Below are 14,201 nucleotides of genomic sequence, written 5' to 3'. Positions count from 1 at the left end.
GTGGGTATTTATTGATTTTTTACAATAAGCATCACATGATTAGAGGCAGGGTCTGTGAAACTCTTACACCACACCATAATAAAAATTCTTTCAATTCCCAGATATTTGTCCCAAAGCAACCAATGCACATTGTTCCCAGGCGACTAAGGTGGGTGTGTACAACCCCCTGGGGGAGCAAGTCTCACAAGGTAAAACCTTGTGAGGAGCTAAGCAGGAAGAGCGATATCTTATTGCTCTAATAGGTCCTTTGCACAGCAGGGTGCAGGACAACAACTGGGGCATGCATCAGCAGCTTCCCATAATGGTGAGGAGGAGGGGTATGGCTACCTCCTGACTTTTATTGTGTTAACTCATGGGGGTCTCAATGGGGTCCCGTCTGGCTTAAGTCGTTCCTCCCATGAGGAAACTTACTCGTCTTTGACTGCAGACCCTGTTTACAAGGACCAAATAGAGAGACTTAGGATATATGAACTCAACCCCAAAGAGGGACAGTCCCGCAGTCTTCTTTCCCTAAGGAAAGATTGGAGGGGACAGACGGCTAGGCTGCTGTGTGACCACAGTATAAGACAACCTATTAATACCTTGAAAGGCCAAAGGCCCAAGAGGTAGAGAAAAAACAAAGATATATATCTGGATGGGCATACAATGTTATGAATATACAGGTGTCAAAGTATGGATGGAAGAGAGGAATATAAAGAAGAAAATCAACAGAACTTGTCATAGATCATGTTTTCCTGAACAAATACTGTGATCTTTTTCAAATGTATGTTATCAGTCCCCCTTCTCTAGTATCCTTATTCAAGTTTATCAACTCTTTTTTTTTTTTTTTTAAGATTTTATTGGGGAGGGGGAACAGGACTTTATTGGGGAACAGTGTGTACTTCCAGGACTTTTTACCAAGTCAAGTTGTTGTCCTTTCAATCTTAGTTGTGGAAGGTGCCATTCAGCTTCAAGTTGTTGTCCGTTCAGTCTTAGTTGTGGAGGGCACAGCTGAGCTCCAGGTCCAGTTGCCATTGCTAGTTGCAGGGGCGCAGCCCACCATCCCTTGCCGGAGTCGAACCCGCAACCTTGAGGTTGAGAGGACTCGATCCAACCAACTGAGACATCTGGGAGCTCAGCGGCAGCTCAGCTCAAGGTGCCTGGTCAACAGTGGTTGCAGAGGGCACTGCCCACCATCCCTTGCAGGAGTCGAGGAATTGAACTGGCAACCTTGTGGTTGAGAGCCCACGCTCCAACCAACTGAGCCATCCGGGAGGCAGCTCAGTGCAAGGTGCCGTGTTCAATGTTAGTTGCAGGGGGCGGAGCCCGACTTGAGGAGTTGAACCAGCAACCTTGTGGTTGAGAGCCCACTGGCCCATGTGGGAATCGAACCGGCAGCCTTCAGAGTTAGGAGCATGGAGCTCCAACCACCTGGGCCACCGGGCTGGCCCAAGTTTGGCATCCTTTGACTACAAGGTTCACAATTTTTCCCCTAAAAAATGTCACAAGGTCTCATTTTTCCTATTCAAGTGTTAGACAGCCCCTCCTCCCTTGCAGACCATAAGACAGTTTCTGAAAGGGGTCTTAGATTGTAGTTGTATATAAAAACTTTTGATGTAAGGAACTGGAACATGGTGGTGCTAGCCTCTGGCTAGTGAGTGCTCCCTTCTAGAATATAGTCTTATAAAAACAAGTCTCATTTTCAAATTGTGAGTCTGTGGTCTTTTATTCAAAACAACAATCACATAAAGGATCCTTTTCGCAAAAATACTTGAGGACTCCAGTTTTCCCAAATGCCTTCCTTAATACTTTGATATTCCAAACATCTTTTTTGAAGTCTAGTGTCTTCCTCTTTGATTTTCTTAACTGTCAAATCCTCACATTTCAATGGCTTTGGGTATGATGTGTGAAGTTTCCCAACATCACTTTAATTGCTTCATAAAGTATTGCATCTTTTCCAAGATTTGTAATTTCACTTTGTGGTAATGTGCACTGCACTGTCCACTGATTAGACAAAGATAAATAGAGAAATGCTAATGTTAAGCAGGGTGAGATGTTTGAGTCAAGAACAATTTTTAAGTAGTCAGTTTATTAGTGAATAATTTCATGTTATAACTTTTGCTTCCTTATATGGGCTGAATTGTGTCCTCCACCCTCAAATTCATGTAGTTAGGTCCTAACCCCCAGTCCTCAGAATGTGACTGTATTTAGAGACAGTCTTTAAAGAGATAATTCAGTTAAAATGAAGTAATTAGGATGGGCCCTAATTCAGTATGACTGGCTTTCTTACCAGATGCATACACAGGGAAAACAATGTAAAGACATAGGGAGAAGATGGCCATCCACAAGCTAAGGAGAGAGGCCTGGAACAGATCCTTCGCTCAGGACTTTCAGAAGAAACTAATCCTGCTAACACTGTGCTATCCAACTTCTAGCTTCCAGAACTGTGAGAAAACAAATTCCTTTTGTTTAAGCCAGGGGTGTCCAAACTTTTTTCAACGTTTTTCACCAAGGGCCATATGCGGTAAAATACACAAACAGCCGGGCCACTCACTCGAGGTGAAGTACGTATTGCCTCACCTGGTTTATTTAAGTAAACTAAATATATTTTTGGAATTTGCTGCGGGCCAATTAACAATGGATTGCGGGCCGCAGTTGGCCCGCAGGCTGCAGTTTGGACACCCCTTGTTTAAGCCATCCATGGTGACAGCCCAGCAAACTAATACACATCATTCTCAAACTACCACATACCTGTGGAAACTTGGATGATGAAAGTGTGAGAGAAAATTATGGAATTACTTAGTAAGCCATCCTGGTAAGGTGAAGTCAGGAGAGAAGTCCTAGAGAAGTGACAGCTAAACCGAACATTTGAGTAATAGTTAGCCCACACAGTGGGCCATGGGATGGAATGTTCCAAGTCGAAAGGACCAGACACAAAAGACTAACTTCCAACATGCCTCCCTCTATCTACTTTTTATCCTTGTAATCCACTGTACCAGGGTTGTGTTTCTAAGACAAATCATACCATGTTATTCCTGCAAAAAACTCTTCCATGGCTTCCTGCTGCATTCAGGATGGAAAAAAAAAACCCCAAATCTTTTTTTTTTAATTAAAGTTTATTGGGGTAACAATTATTAGTAAAGTTACATAGATTTCAGGTGTACAATTCTGTATTACATTATCTATAAATCCCATTGTAAAAAACCCAAATCTTAACCCACTGTCCTAGGCCCTCTGTCACCAGACCCCTAGATAATTCCAGCATTATTTCATGTCATTCCACCTCTGCTCACTTTCAGTTTGTCACTCAAGCCTTCTTAGGTTTTCCCAGAAGCTTCTTCCAGTCTCAAGGCTTTTCCCCCAAGCTACCTAATTTGCACAGAACACTATTCTGATTCTCATCTAATTAATCCCTATTCATCCTTCAGATATACTGATTAAAACAGTAGTCTTCTCACTCTGCACTTTTTTATAGCACTTCTTCCAACTGTAATTAAACTAATTATGCAATTAAAGTCTGTCTCAAGTAGACTGTAAGGACTTGTGTCTTAGTTATAGTTATATTCCCCAGAATTAGGCACTGTGCCTAACCTATATAAGTACCCAATAAATATTTGTTCAATGAAAAGCAGTTGTTTGACTGGAAAACTGAGTTTTTTTTTGTTTTAAAGATTTTATTGGGGAAGGGGAACAGGACTTTTTTATTGGGGAATAGTGTGTACTTCCAGGCCTTTTTCCAAGTCAAGTTGTTGTCCTTTCCATCTTAGTTGTGGAGGGTGCCGTTCAGCTTCAAGTTGTCATTTCAGTCTTAGTTGTGGAGGGCACAGCTCAGCTCCAGATCCAGTTGCCTTTTCTAGTTGCAGGGGGCACAGCCCACCATCCCTTGCGGGAGTCAAACCGGCAACCTTGTGGTTGAGAGGACGCACTCCAACCAACTGTGCCATCGGGGAGCTCAGCGGCAGCTCAGGTCAAGGTGCCGTGTTCAATCTTAGTTGCAGGGGGTGGAGCCCACCATACCTTGCGGGACTCGAGGAATCGAACTGGCAACCTTGTGGTTGAGAGCCCACTGGCCCATGTGAGAATCGAACCGGCAGCCTTCGGAGTTAGGAGCGTGGAGCTCTAACCGCCTGAGTCACCAGGCCGGCCCTGGAAAACTGAGTTTTGTGTGACTGGAGTTTAGAGGAATTTTCCTAAAACCTCAGTGGCCTCTGCTGGGACTATTAAGTACGTTAAGATAGGACCTTAGGTGCAGAGTGACAAGCCTTGGGGCTGACTCTGCCTCCTTCAGGTAGCCTATGCACAGACTATAGTGTCTGAGAGATAAAATCCATTCCCACCTTTCCTGATTTTGCAAGCTAAGTTTTTCTTTGCTCTTCATATTCCTAAGCCTAGGCACTGACCAGGGTAGGGGATGGGTGGGAACTCAAGACTCAGGCCCAGCAGTTCCATGAAACCACAGGACTCTCACTGCCCTGATCTCAATACTGAGGTGACGAAATTTTGGCATTCTCAGTTAAGACTCTGGGACAGCATGCAGTGCTATGAGCTGCCACTAGATAGCGCCACTTTACTAACGTACCTAATTCAGGAAAGTTAGAAACGGAATTTAGCTCTATTCTGATTCCTACAGAACAAAGGTAAGTTTGGGCACAGAGCAGGTGGTACCCAGTATCCCTAAGGAAAATAGTTTCCATCCCAGGTCCGACCAGAAAAATAAGACAAGTAAGCAATGTAGATACTCCAATGAATTTATTAACTCCTTTTCTGGGGGTGGCAGGACCTCCTAGCTGGAGAGCTGGAAAGGAAGCCAGGAAGCTGTGGTTTCAGTATGGGTCATTAAAGGGGAACAGAGGGTGCCCTTTATCTCTGGGGACCTTCTTCCCATCCACCTGGAAAGAGAGGCAGACATGACTCCATTAGGAATTAATATTTCAAAGACACTGGGCATCTTTCCCCGAATCTTCCCAAACAACCTCACTTGTGTACAGCATGATACCACATGGCACTGACAGGGCCCCAGCCTCAGAGAATGCCACAGTATCAACAGCATTCCAACACCAAACCCACACCTGGTACACAGCTGACCCCGTCCCTACAAATGTGCAGTCTCAGCCAGGATAAGGAACTATTTATTTCCCTATGTGCAACAGACTTCAACCTGACTCAAATCCTCTATCAAGGTTGAGAATGCCTTCTAGCCTCCCCTCATTTATAATATTTATTGAGAGCTTGCTACATGTCAGGAACTGGGATCATTTTACAGATAGGAAGATGAGGCTTGAAGAAGTTAAACAACGTTTCAGCTTACAAGATATTGAGAAGCAAGACTGGGACTCATAGGCTATATACCTTTATCCCTGGGCCATACTACTTCCCTGAGCTGAATAAAGAGAAAAGAGCCCATTGTGTCTAGGACAGGAATCCTACCAATAACACCACTCTGCCTCTCCTCTGACTAGCAAGGCTGAGGCCAGACTTGGGCCAGAATTCTGCTCCAAATCTCACATTCCCTGACTCTGGGAGGTGATACATACTCACCGTAAGCATGGGCACAATGAGTCGCCAGTTTTTATTAAGGGCATCTATCTGCTTCATCTCTTCTGGGCTAAGGGTGAAGTCAAAAACCTGGGGATGGTGGGGGTGGGGCAGAGGAAGTGGCTGGTTAGCTCAGTTGGTTAGAGTGTGGTGCTGGTAGCACCAAGGTTCTCAGTTCGATCTCCTCATGGACCAAAGTGAGCTGCACCCTCCTTAAAAAACAAAAACCTGGGAATGGGGAATGGGGGTCAGGAAAGCCAGCTTTGGGAGTGTAAGTTGGGGTTCCAGAACACTGCCTTCTTAGCCAGGCAGTGTCGGGGCCAGACTATGTCCCAATGGGCTAAAGAAGCTAGGACCCGTCACCAAGTACCTGGATATTCTGAAGGATACGGGAAGGTGTGACACTCTTGGGGATGCAGATTACTTTCCGCTGGATCTGCCACCTAAGGTGTAGGATTGAGGTAGAAGAGGAAGAGGAGTCAGTACTCATAAGCATTGTTTTGTCTTCCATGAAGCCTTCTCTAAGCTCCTGGAGACTCTGAGTCCCACTGGAATGGCAGACATGCTTTATAGTGACCTCTCCCCAGATCACGTGGCAAGATCCTCGGCCTCATCCAGGTACTTGGATAAGGAACCCCTAAACCCTTGCCTCCCAACCCAGGAGCCCTCTCCCTGACCTGACCTCCTTTCCCCAAGAGTGCCCGCACCTGAGCAAGATCTGGGCTGGGGACCGACCATGCTTTTCAGCCAGTGCCAGGACCACTGGATCCTCAAGCAGGACAGGTTCACCAGGATCACGCCAAGCACGATCAGAGGAGCCCAGAGGGCTGTAAGCAGTCACCTCCAGGCCACGTGCTTGGCAGTGGGCAATCAGCTCATTCTGAACCAGGTATGGGTGGCATTCCACCTGAGCCAAGAAACAACCCATCACCATGAGGTAGCCACACATAACTTGCCTGGCCACACACTCAGACATGCTGTCCTGGCCAACCCTGCCCTGCTGACCCCCCACTTCCCTTCAGCCTGCTTTTCTCACTTTCTTTTCCATTGTCCATCTAATTCTCTTCCCACATTTCAATGTTCTTCTTTATGCAGAGGAATCCTGCACCAAAATTTCTGACAACTTGCTAGTCATCTCTATGAAGTAGACACGTCATCTGCTCACTCATGCTCTTGCACACCTCCCCGCCCAAACCCAACTGATCCGCTCTGCTGTGCTCACCTGCAGAACAGCTGGACGCACAGAGGCCACACTGAGCACATCGTCAATCTGCCGACTGCTGAAGTTGGACAGGCCCAGTGCCCGCACCAGCCCCTTTGCCACCAGTGCCTCCAGAGCCTTCCAGGTCTCCTTGTAGTGGGTGACGTCATAGCGCATAGTCCCATCGGCATTCTTAGGGAAAGGGTTATCCCCTCGCCTGAGAGAAAGACAACCCCCCAAAAGAGTGAGCACAAATGCCAGATTTCTGCCTTATCTGCCTATCCAGCCACTCTATACCCCATACTCCAAGCCCAGAAAGGGCAAAGGGCAAAGAATGAGACACAAGCATGGTTTTTCACCCGTCCAGATCATGACTCAGGTGTTAACTCTAAATGGAATGACCATTTCCCCTCCTCTTCTTCCTAGACACAGATTGTATCTCCTCTCTTCAGGGAAGTCTTTCTTAACACCTTCCTCCTCAGAGAGTTGCATATTCTTGCAGCCTTCTTCCAGCACAGGGCACAGGGCTCCTCTCACACCCTCTGCAGGAGCTGATTCTTTACTGCAACCCCAGGGCCTAGTTCAGCAGAAGCTAGTTCTTTCCAGAATGAATAAAGGGAGCAGGAGGGACCATTCATGCATACCCTAGGAAACACACCATGTGAAGCTACACTCCTTCTTCTGTAGCTAAACTCTTGGCTGCTATAGCATAAAAGGCTGAATTCCCATGGCAAGCTCCTTAGCTTGCCACACAGATAAGTGGTCCTCTCTTGCTCTGCTACTGTGACTTCTGATAAGTTATTAACATGACTCCCCCCACCCCGATTCCCTGAATGAAGACCCTGGCAAAGCTCACTCAAAGGCATAAGGCCAGTGTATCAGGTACAAGTCCAAATACTCCAGCTGGAGGTCAGCCAGCGTCTTCCGGAGGGCAGGCTCCACATCATCTGGGTGGTGCTTAGTATTCCACAGCTTGGACGTTACAAACAGCTCCTCCCGAGATACCACCTAGTACAGGGGGCAAAGCCCATAGTGAGAAGAGCCATGGGCACCCAGTTTCACCCACCCTCACCTCTGGGAGAGGAATTAGAAGGGAGCTGATACTAGATGCCTCCAGCCAGGCCCCAGTCCCAGCCTCTGAGATCTCTCACCCCACCCCTCTGTGGCCCCAGTCTTCACCTTGCCGGGCCCCACAGTTTCCTTCAGGGCTTCCCCAATCTCAGTCTCATTGCCGTAGGCAGCAGCACAGTCAATGTGGCGGTAGCCTACACTCAGGGCATACTTCACAGCTGCTTTTACCTGCCAGGTGAGAGAAGCAAAGGTTTCAACTCTGTTGGGCTGAACAAGAAACTGTCCTCCTAAGGGTCACTGACTGGGGGGGGCGGGGGGGTGGGGTTGAAAATGGACAGGAATATACCACTGCAGTCATCCATGCAGTGGAGGTGAGAAGATGGAAGACAGTTCTAGTCTAGGGGAACAGAAGCCTCTTCAGAGACCCCCAAACACTTTGTCCCCATCACACTAACCTCCATGGTTCCTTCCTACCCAAGCAATCTCAGTAGGGCACAGCAAAAAACCAGCAACGTGTTCCCAGATACACGTTACAAACATATTCAGAAGATGGATGGATACACTGCAGAGGTCATGGAGACAGGTCCCCAGCCCTGAGGAGCTGGTTAGGGAAACATGATACACAGGTAAATAATTCCTAGGCTTCTTGGAGAGAGCCTTAGGGACACGTAGACCAAGCAAGCTCTGGGAGCTCAGGTGAGCAGAAGAGGTGAGAGGAGGAAAAAATTAAGGAAGGCGGAGAAGTGAGATGGAAGTTGGGCCCAGAGGCCCCATCAGGAGACAAGAAAGCAGGCACAAAGTAGAAGTACAGGTCAATTTACTGAAAACCCAACTAGAAACATGGTATAAGAAGCAGAACCAGGTGCCAGGCCTTTGCCATTCAAGTTCCCTATCTAGGTGCAGCTCTTAATATCCAGATGTACTCCCCCTTGACCCTACCCCTGCTGCTCCATGCCCATCTTGGCCCTGGCTCTGGCCTCCACTGCTGCCTTCATCTAGCTCCTGGACTTATCCCAGGCTATGTCAGTGCCTGCCTGGAGCACAAAGACCCCAGCTCTAGAGTCCTAGGAAGCTGTAGGAAGAAAAGCAAAGGGAAAAAAGGCCGAGGTCATCCAACCACACCTCAAACACTAGTCAAAATCCCAGAGAGAAGAAGCTGCTCTCACTGCCCGAGAAGCGTCCCTCCCAAACTTAGCCCCCAGACTTCTGATTCAGATGTCCAAGAAAATATGACCAAGTGCTGGGGAGAGGCTCCATGCCAGGTGGATGCTGAATCTCTAGCTGTGTCAACCCTAGGAAAGCAAGTCTCCATTCCCAGGTTTCCTGAGCTGGAAGGGTCTACAGCAGAGGTCTTGCAGCTGCCTTTTGTTTTTTTCAGCCCTTGAGCTAAGAATTATTTTTATATTTTTAAATGGTTACATAAGTATTTTGCAACTTGTCCAGCAAAATCTAAATTATTAACCATCTGGTTCATTAAGAAAAAATTTGCTTATCCTTGGTCTATACACTTGACCTAGTTATTCTTCAAACCCTGACACCTACTGTGTGCCTACCTCTGGAATGAGACTAGTGAGAGAGGCCTAGCACTCACAGAGCCCAGTGGGACAGGAGACATGATCACAGCAGAGGGTAATAAGTGCCATATTAGGGGTCAGCATAGGGGTCCCACAGTTGCCACAGCACTCAGTGCAAATCCAGTTATAGAAAAGGTTCCTTTCTATGCCCTTGGCCCTACTGACCCCCTCGGCCCCTCCTCTGAGTCAGCTGGGGAAGTCAAGGGCACACTGCTCGGCCCTTCTTCCCTTGTTTCTTCCCATTGCCCTCCAGGCTCATCCCACTTTAAGTGAAGGATAGGGACGGGGTTGCTAAAGAACATGCAGGGTCCCGCTCGCAAATACTGCCTTTTCCCTAGCAGAGGTCCAAGAAGCCCGCCTTTTCTTCCCCCATCTCTCACCTGGCCAGGCTCACTCTTCCAGGTGCCCAGTCCAATCAGGGGCATTTTTTGCCCAGTGTGCAGGAGGACCCAGGAAGCTGCCATTGCCCCCTGAAACACAGACAGGAAGAGAATGGTGCAGGGATCAGTGCTGCTGCTTGGCCTTCAGCTATCCACTGGTTAAGACTCCTGTAAAATAGGGGTGGTAAAGTGGGCATAGAGATGATAGAATAAAAATGCGGTTGTGTGTATGTGTCTGTGAGCAGAAGCAGCTGAGACAGGGTGCTCAGAATTAACCAAAACCAGTAACTCCTGGACAAACACTAACTAGACAACCAGCCTGGCTGCCCCTCCTTCTACCAAGCTAAAGGTCTGTGTTAAAGAGCTCCAGTACCTAAAACAAAGGTGGGCTGGCTCCCCAGAAGTACCCAGTCTTGACTACATAAGGTCTCAAGCCAGTGAGACCTCACAGGCAAAGGCCATTATGAGACAAAGTGAGACCGGGGGACAAAACAGGCTCAGGAAGGCGTCACTTCTCTGAGGATGAAATGAACGTTCCCAGGAGGTTGTAAGAACTACCGAGATTCGCTGATATCCTCTCACAGAGGTCTCATCCACCATGCTGCTAGGCCTGAAGGGGCTCTTACAAGAGAAGTATACCCTTTTTTAGATGAAAAAAACAAGCTCAGAGACATGAAGTTATTTGCCACAAATCAACAGCTAAGAAGTGGCAGAGTCAAGGATCCAAGGAGGAACTAATGGAAAAAGGCAAGAAACAGGCAGGTAAACAGACTATAAAATACACGTGCCAGCAGCAGACACATGTACATGTGAGTGTCTTTAGTTGGTCTGTCATGGCTGCCTTGATGTCCCGAATCGATTCAAAATGTTTTCCTTTCATGGTCATTTTGACTTTGGGGAAGAGCCACAAGTCGCACGGTGCCAGATCTGGTGAATAAGGTGAATGAGGGCATATTGTGATGTTTTTATTTGACAGAAATTGCCATACCAGAAGCGATGTGTGACATGGAGTGTTGTCATGACGGAGGATGAACTAAAGACACTCACAAAAGAGGATTTCCAGAACTGCTTCAGAAAGTGGCAAGAATGATAGGATTAAGTGTGTTCAAAGCAAGGGGGAGTATTTTGAGGGGCATTAATGGCAATGTGTCTTTTACTGTAATAAAATCTTTTTAATTTAAACATTCACCGTATCGTTTGATCACATGTCGTATTCTTTGGTACAAAACTTACCAGGGATCAGGCAAGCATGTCTGGACTTCACAGGAGGAACCAGCCTGCCAGCTGCCCCTAGGGTCTATGGCTGGTTTCCTGGGCTTCATCCCCAAGAAAGTAATTTGTTGGCCTCTCCCAGATTTCCCAGCATACAAGGGAGGGTTCTGAAATTACACCTGGGCTAAGAGCTTGAACAAAAATCCGGCCTAAGGGGAAAAGGAAGAAGAAACCTGATGCTCGCTTCTCCCTTTCTTTTGTATTGAAACTGGGGGCTGGGACTCATAGAGGTAGAAAGACCTAAAAAAGATCTGTAAAGAACAAGAGAGCCAAAGGAGGGAATAGAGGGGCCACAGCAGAAGCAATTTTTCTCTAGGACAGAAAGTCATTCTCTGCCAGCTCTTGACTTCCTCACCTTCGGCCAGAGGCAATGGCTTTCCAGCCCAGTGCTGCATTAATAGGCTTTGAGCTTATCAGCAACTGCCTAGCTGGAACTCTGGCAGCACTCAGAAACCCTGTTATCTTGGGAGAGATTCTAGAAGAGAAGCTGGGTGTGTGGGGGAAGAGGTAGTAGCATCAGAACTCAGATTTTATTATATTATTCCCAAGCTGGCACCTAGGTTGTCATGGTTGCTTGCAGGTAGTGAAAGAATTCACAAGACAAAGTAGGACGAGAAGAGGAGCAGATTTATTAAGTATGCTTAGAGTGGGCAGAGTGTAAGAGAGACAACTGCACTGATGAGAAGGTACGTGGGGGTTTTTCAAGCTACGTTTCTGAATACATCTATAATAGCAGGGAGCTTTTTGGGGGATGGTTTTCTCAGGATTCAGTTGTGTATTGTCTGGCAACAACTGACGTTGACTCAGGGCACAATATTCCCGGCTAGACTGCAACTGCAACCTGCTGGACCACAACCACAACCAGCCTGGACCACAACCGCAATCCGCAACCACTACTGTTAACCTATGTTAACCCTTACCTGATCATAGGCTCCTTCTCACTGGGGCTCAGTCTTCTCAGAGTGCTCTACAGCTGCTACCTGAATGCAGGGAACTAGAAAACACAAGAAAAAGAGGAAAACAGTATTCGTATAAGCATGCCCTGGCTGCACGGGCCTTTCCTCCCATAAATGTTGGTATCCCTCAGGGTTGACCCCAATCCTACTTTCACTCCCTAGTCAAGTTCATGTCTTCAGTTATCACTTTGAGCACTGATTCTTCCCATCCCAGTTTTACATATTCAGCTCCCTCTGTGTGTCCTATAGGTATCTGAGACTTAAAATGTCCAAAATTGTCAAATCCAGCTGCAGAGCACAGAGACAATAGTTCAGGCTCTGGGGTTGTACAGACCTGGGTTTGAACCTCAGCGCTTGCCCCCCAGTTTTAAGAGATACTACATCTAAAGCACTTTGCACAGTGTCTGACCCATGATCTTTTTGTACACTCTATCTCACCAGGAATTCAAGGCCCTGGATAACAACCTTCAAAGCAAACCAGACAACATGTTCACAGTATAATCCACAGGGTCTTTAAACAGCATATTTCAGTTCACTTAAGGCATCTCTGAGTACTATCAGATTACGGTTTTGACAGGTGATGGGAAGGAAATACATCTTCTCCTGTACTTCTATGAAGCCAGCATGGAAAACCACATTATATACAGAGGGTGCCAAAAAATGTATACATATTTTAAGAAAGGAAAACTGTATTAAAATTGTAACACTCAATATATTCCGATAACAAAAGATGAATACTACAAGTCACATCTGACTTCTGCAATTACAAGAGATGCCCAAAGTAGTTACCATCGGCATAATTTTAATAGTTTTTTCCTTTCTTAAAATGTTTATACATTTTTTTGGCATCCTCTGTTTGTACTGGTGGCCAAGATTTAGTCTATTTGGCTGGGTTAAAAATCCTGTTAATACTTGTAAACATAAAAAAAGATACTGTTTGCTCTAAACTAATGTAAAAAGCAAACCGAATACATCTATAATAGCAGTTTATAGATGCTCTAGTGCATGATGTGTTATTGCAGTTTTTGCAATAACACATCATGCACTTCTTGATGTAGGTGAAAAAAATTTTTTAATATATTTCCTAAATCTTTTTCCAGTCCATTCATATCTACCTCCGCAGCCACTGCTCTAGCTCTGACCACCCCTACCTGAACCAGGGATCTCTCTGCTTCCTGTGCAGCCCCTCTCCCCACAATCTAGTCACTAAATCTGACCATGTGACTCCCAGGTTCAAACTCTTCCAACAGTTCTCTCCCACACAGGATAAAGTCCAGACTCCTTAGCAATACCCTTCATAATCTGGCTCCCACCTTCCTCATTTTTCCACCTCTTCATTTCAGACTCCATGTTTCAGACTTTGCAGAAGCAGCCACCACACTAACTTGACTCCACGCCTCTGCACACTTTCCTTTCCCCAGTCCCACCCTTGCCTGGCTAACTGCTGCTCATCCTTCAGCTAGCATTTTAAACTTCTGGCTTCTACCACGCACTGGTAAGAGCGCTCTCCACTCTATCCCAGGGCGAACAGTTCAGTAGTGAAGGATCAAAGCCATCTCCTCTGCAAGGAAGGTGGGGCAGTAGCAGGAGAAACTCACCTCCGCCCGATCACAGAGCGCGCACAGGATAGTGTGCTCTCGGCTCAGTTCTGCTGCTAGCGACCCAATGAGCACCAGCTTCCGGGATTGAGCTGCAAGGAAGTTGGCCTGATGGTGGAGGCAGGGACCAGGTTTAAGTCTGGCAGTGAGGAGGAAGCCCCTCCTGGAGGAGGGGCGAAGGCCGGGCATTCAGCTTCACGCTCAGGGGTGGACCCCGCTTCTGCCCTGGAGAAGGAGCTTTGGGGTGGAAGTCAGAGGTGGGAGGCTGCACCATCTCCTCCTCTAGGAGCTGGTGGTCGGATTGGCTGGAGCTTAGACACAGTTGACCGCGCGGTTTAGAGAACTCGCGGGCCGAGTGAAGCGTGAGCCGCGGGTCACATGGTGGGTGTTAGGAGCTAGGCCAGGCAGCGCCTCTGCTGGCCCACATTGCGTTCGCGCCGGAGTGACGCAGCTCTTGGCCACTCGAACTCCTCCTGCTGGAGGAAGAAGGGTTCCGAGTGCCACGTTGCAGGTTCTTCTGGTGTCGGCTCTCCCTCCAGATTCACTAACCCAAGCTCTTGCTCCATTTTCCCTTACAGTCTGGTTGGATGGGTTCCCAGAATATACCTAAGCTGGCTCGTTATTTGGTCAGGTAA

At 47.2% G+C, this 14,201-nt stretch overlaps 1 protein-coding gene across 3 annotated transcripts; it reads right to left on the bottom strand.

Annotated features, from left to right (window-relative positions):
- Positions 1–4,711: 4,711 nt before the first annotated feature.
- AKR1A1 (aldo-keto reductase family 1 member A1) lies at positions 4,712–13,876 on the bottom strand. 3 transcript variants are annotated; one of them, XM_019749426.2, is made up of 10 exons: positions 13,567–13,876; positions 11,933–12,006; positions 9,741–9,830; positions 7,895–8,014; positions 7,572–7,723; positions 6,737–6,932; positions 6,222–6,421; positions 5,885–5,957; positions 5,518–5,604; positions 4,712–4,868 (listed from the first exon to the last, which is right to left on the bottom strand). In XM_019749426.2, the coding sequence occupies exons 3-10, from the start codon at positions 9,822–9,824 to the stop codon at positions 4,803–4,805; spliced, it is 978 nt and encodes a 325-aa protein (XP_019604985.1). In that variant the 5' UTR covers positions 9,825–9,830; positions 11,933–12,006; positions 13,567–13,876; the 3' UTR covers positions 4,712–4,802. The 3 variants fall into 3 exon arrangements, with proteins under 3 accessions (XP_019604985.1, XP_074190740.1, XP_074190739.1); XM_074334639.1 differs by having other exon boundaries at positions 9,741–9,908; positions 13,567–13,706; XM_074334638.1 differs by lacking the exon at positions 13,567–13,876 and adding an exon at positions 13,462–13,485.
- Between the last annotated feature and the right edge of the window lie 325 nt (positions 13,877–14,201).

The sequence above is a fragment of the Rhinolophus sinicus genome, linkage group LG06 (assembly GCF_036562045.2).
Source record: "Rhinolophus sinicus isolate RSC01 linkage group LG06, ASM3656204v1, whole genome shotgun sequence".
NCBI classification, from domain to species: Eukaryota; Metazoa; Chordata; class Mammalia; order Chiroptera; family Rhinolophidae; genus Rhinolophus; species Rhinolophus sinicus.
The sequence above is the reverse complement of the archived record's forward strand: the minus strand, read 5'-3'. Positions and strand labels throughout refer to the sequence as shown.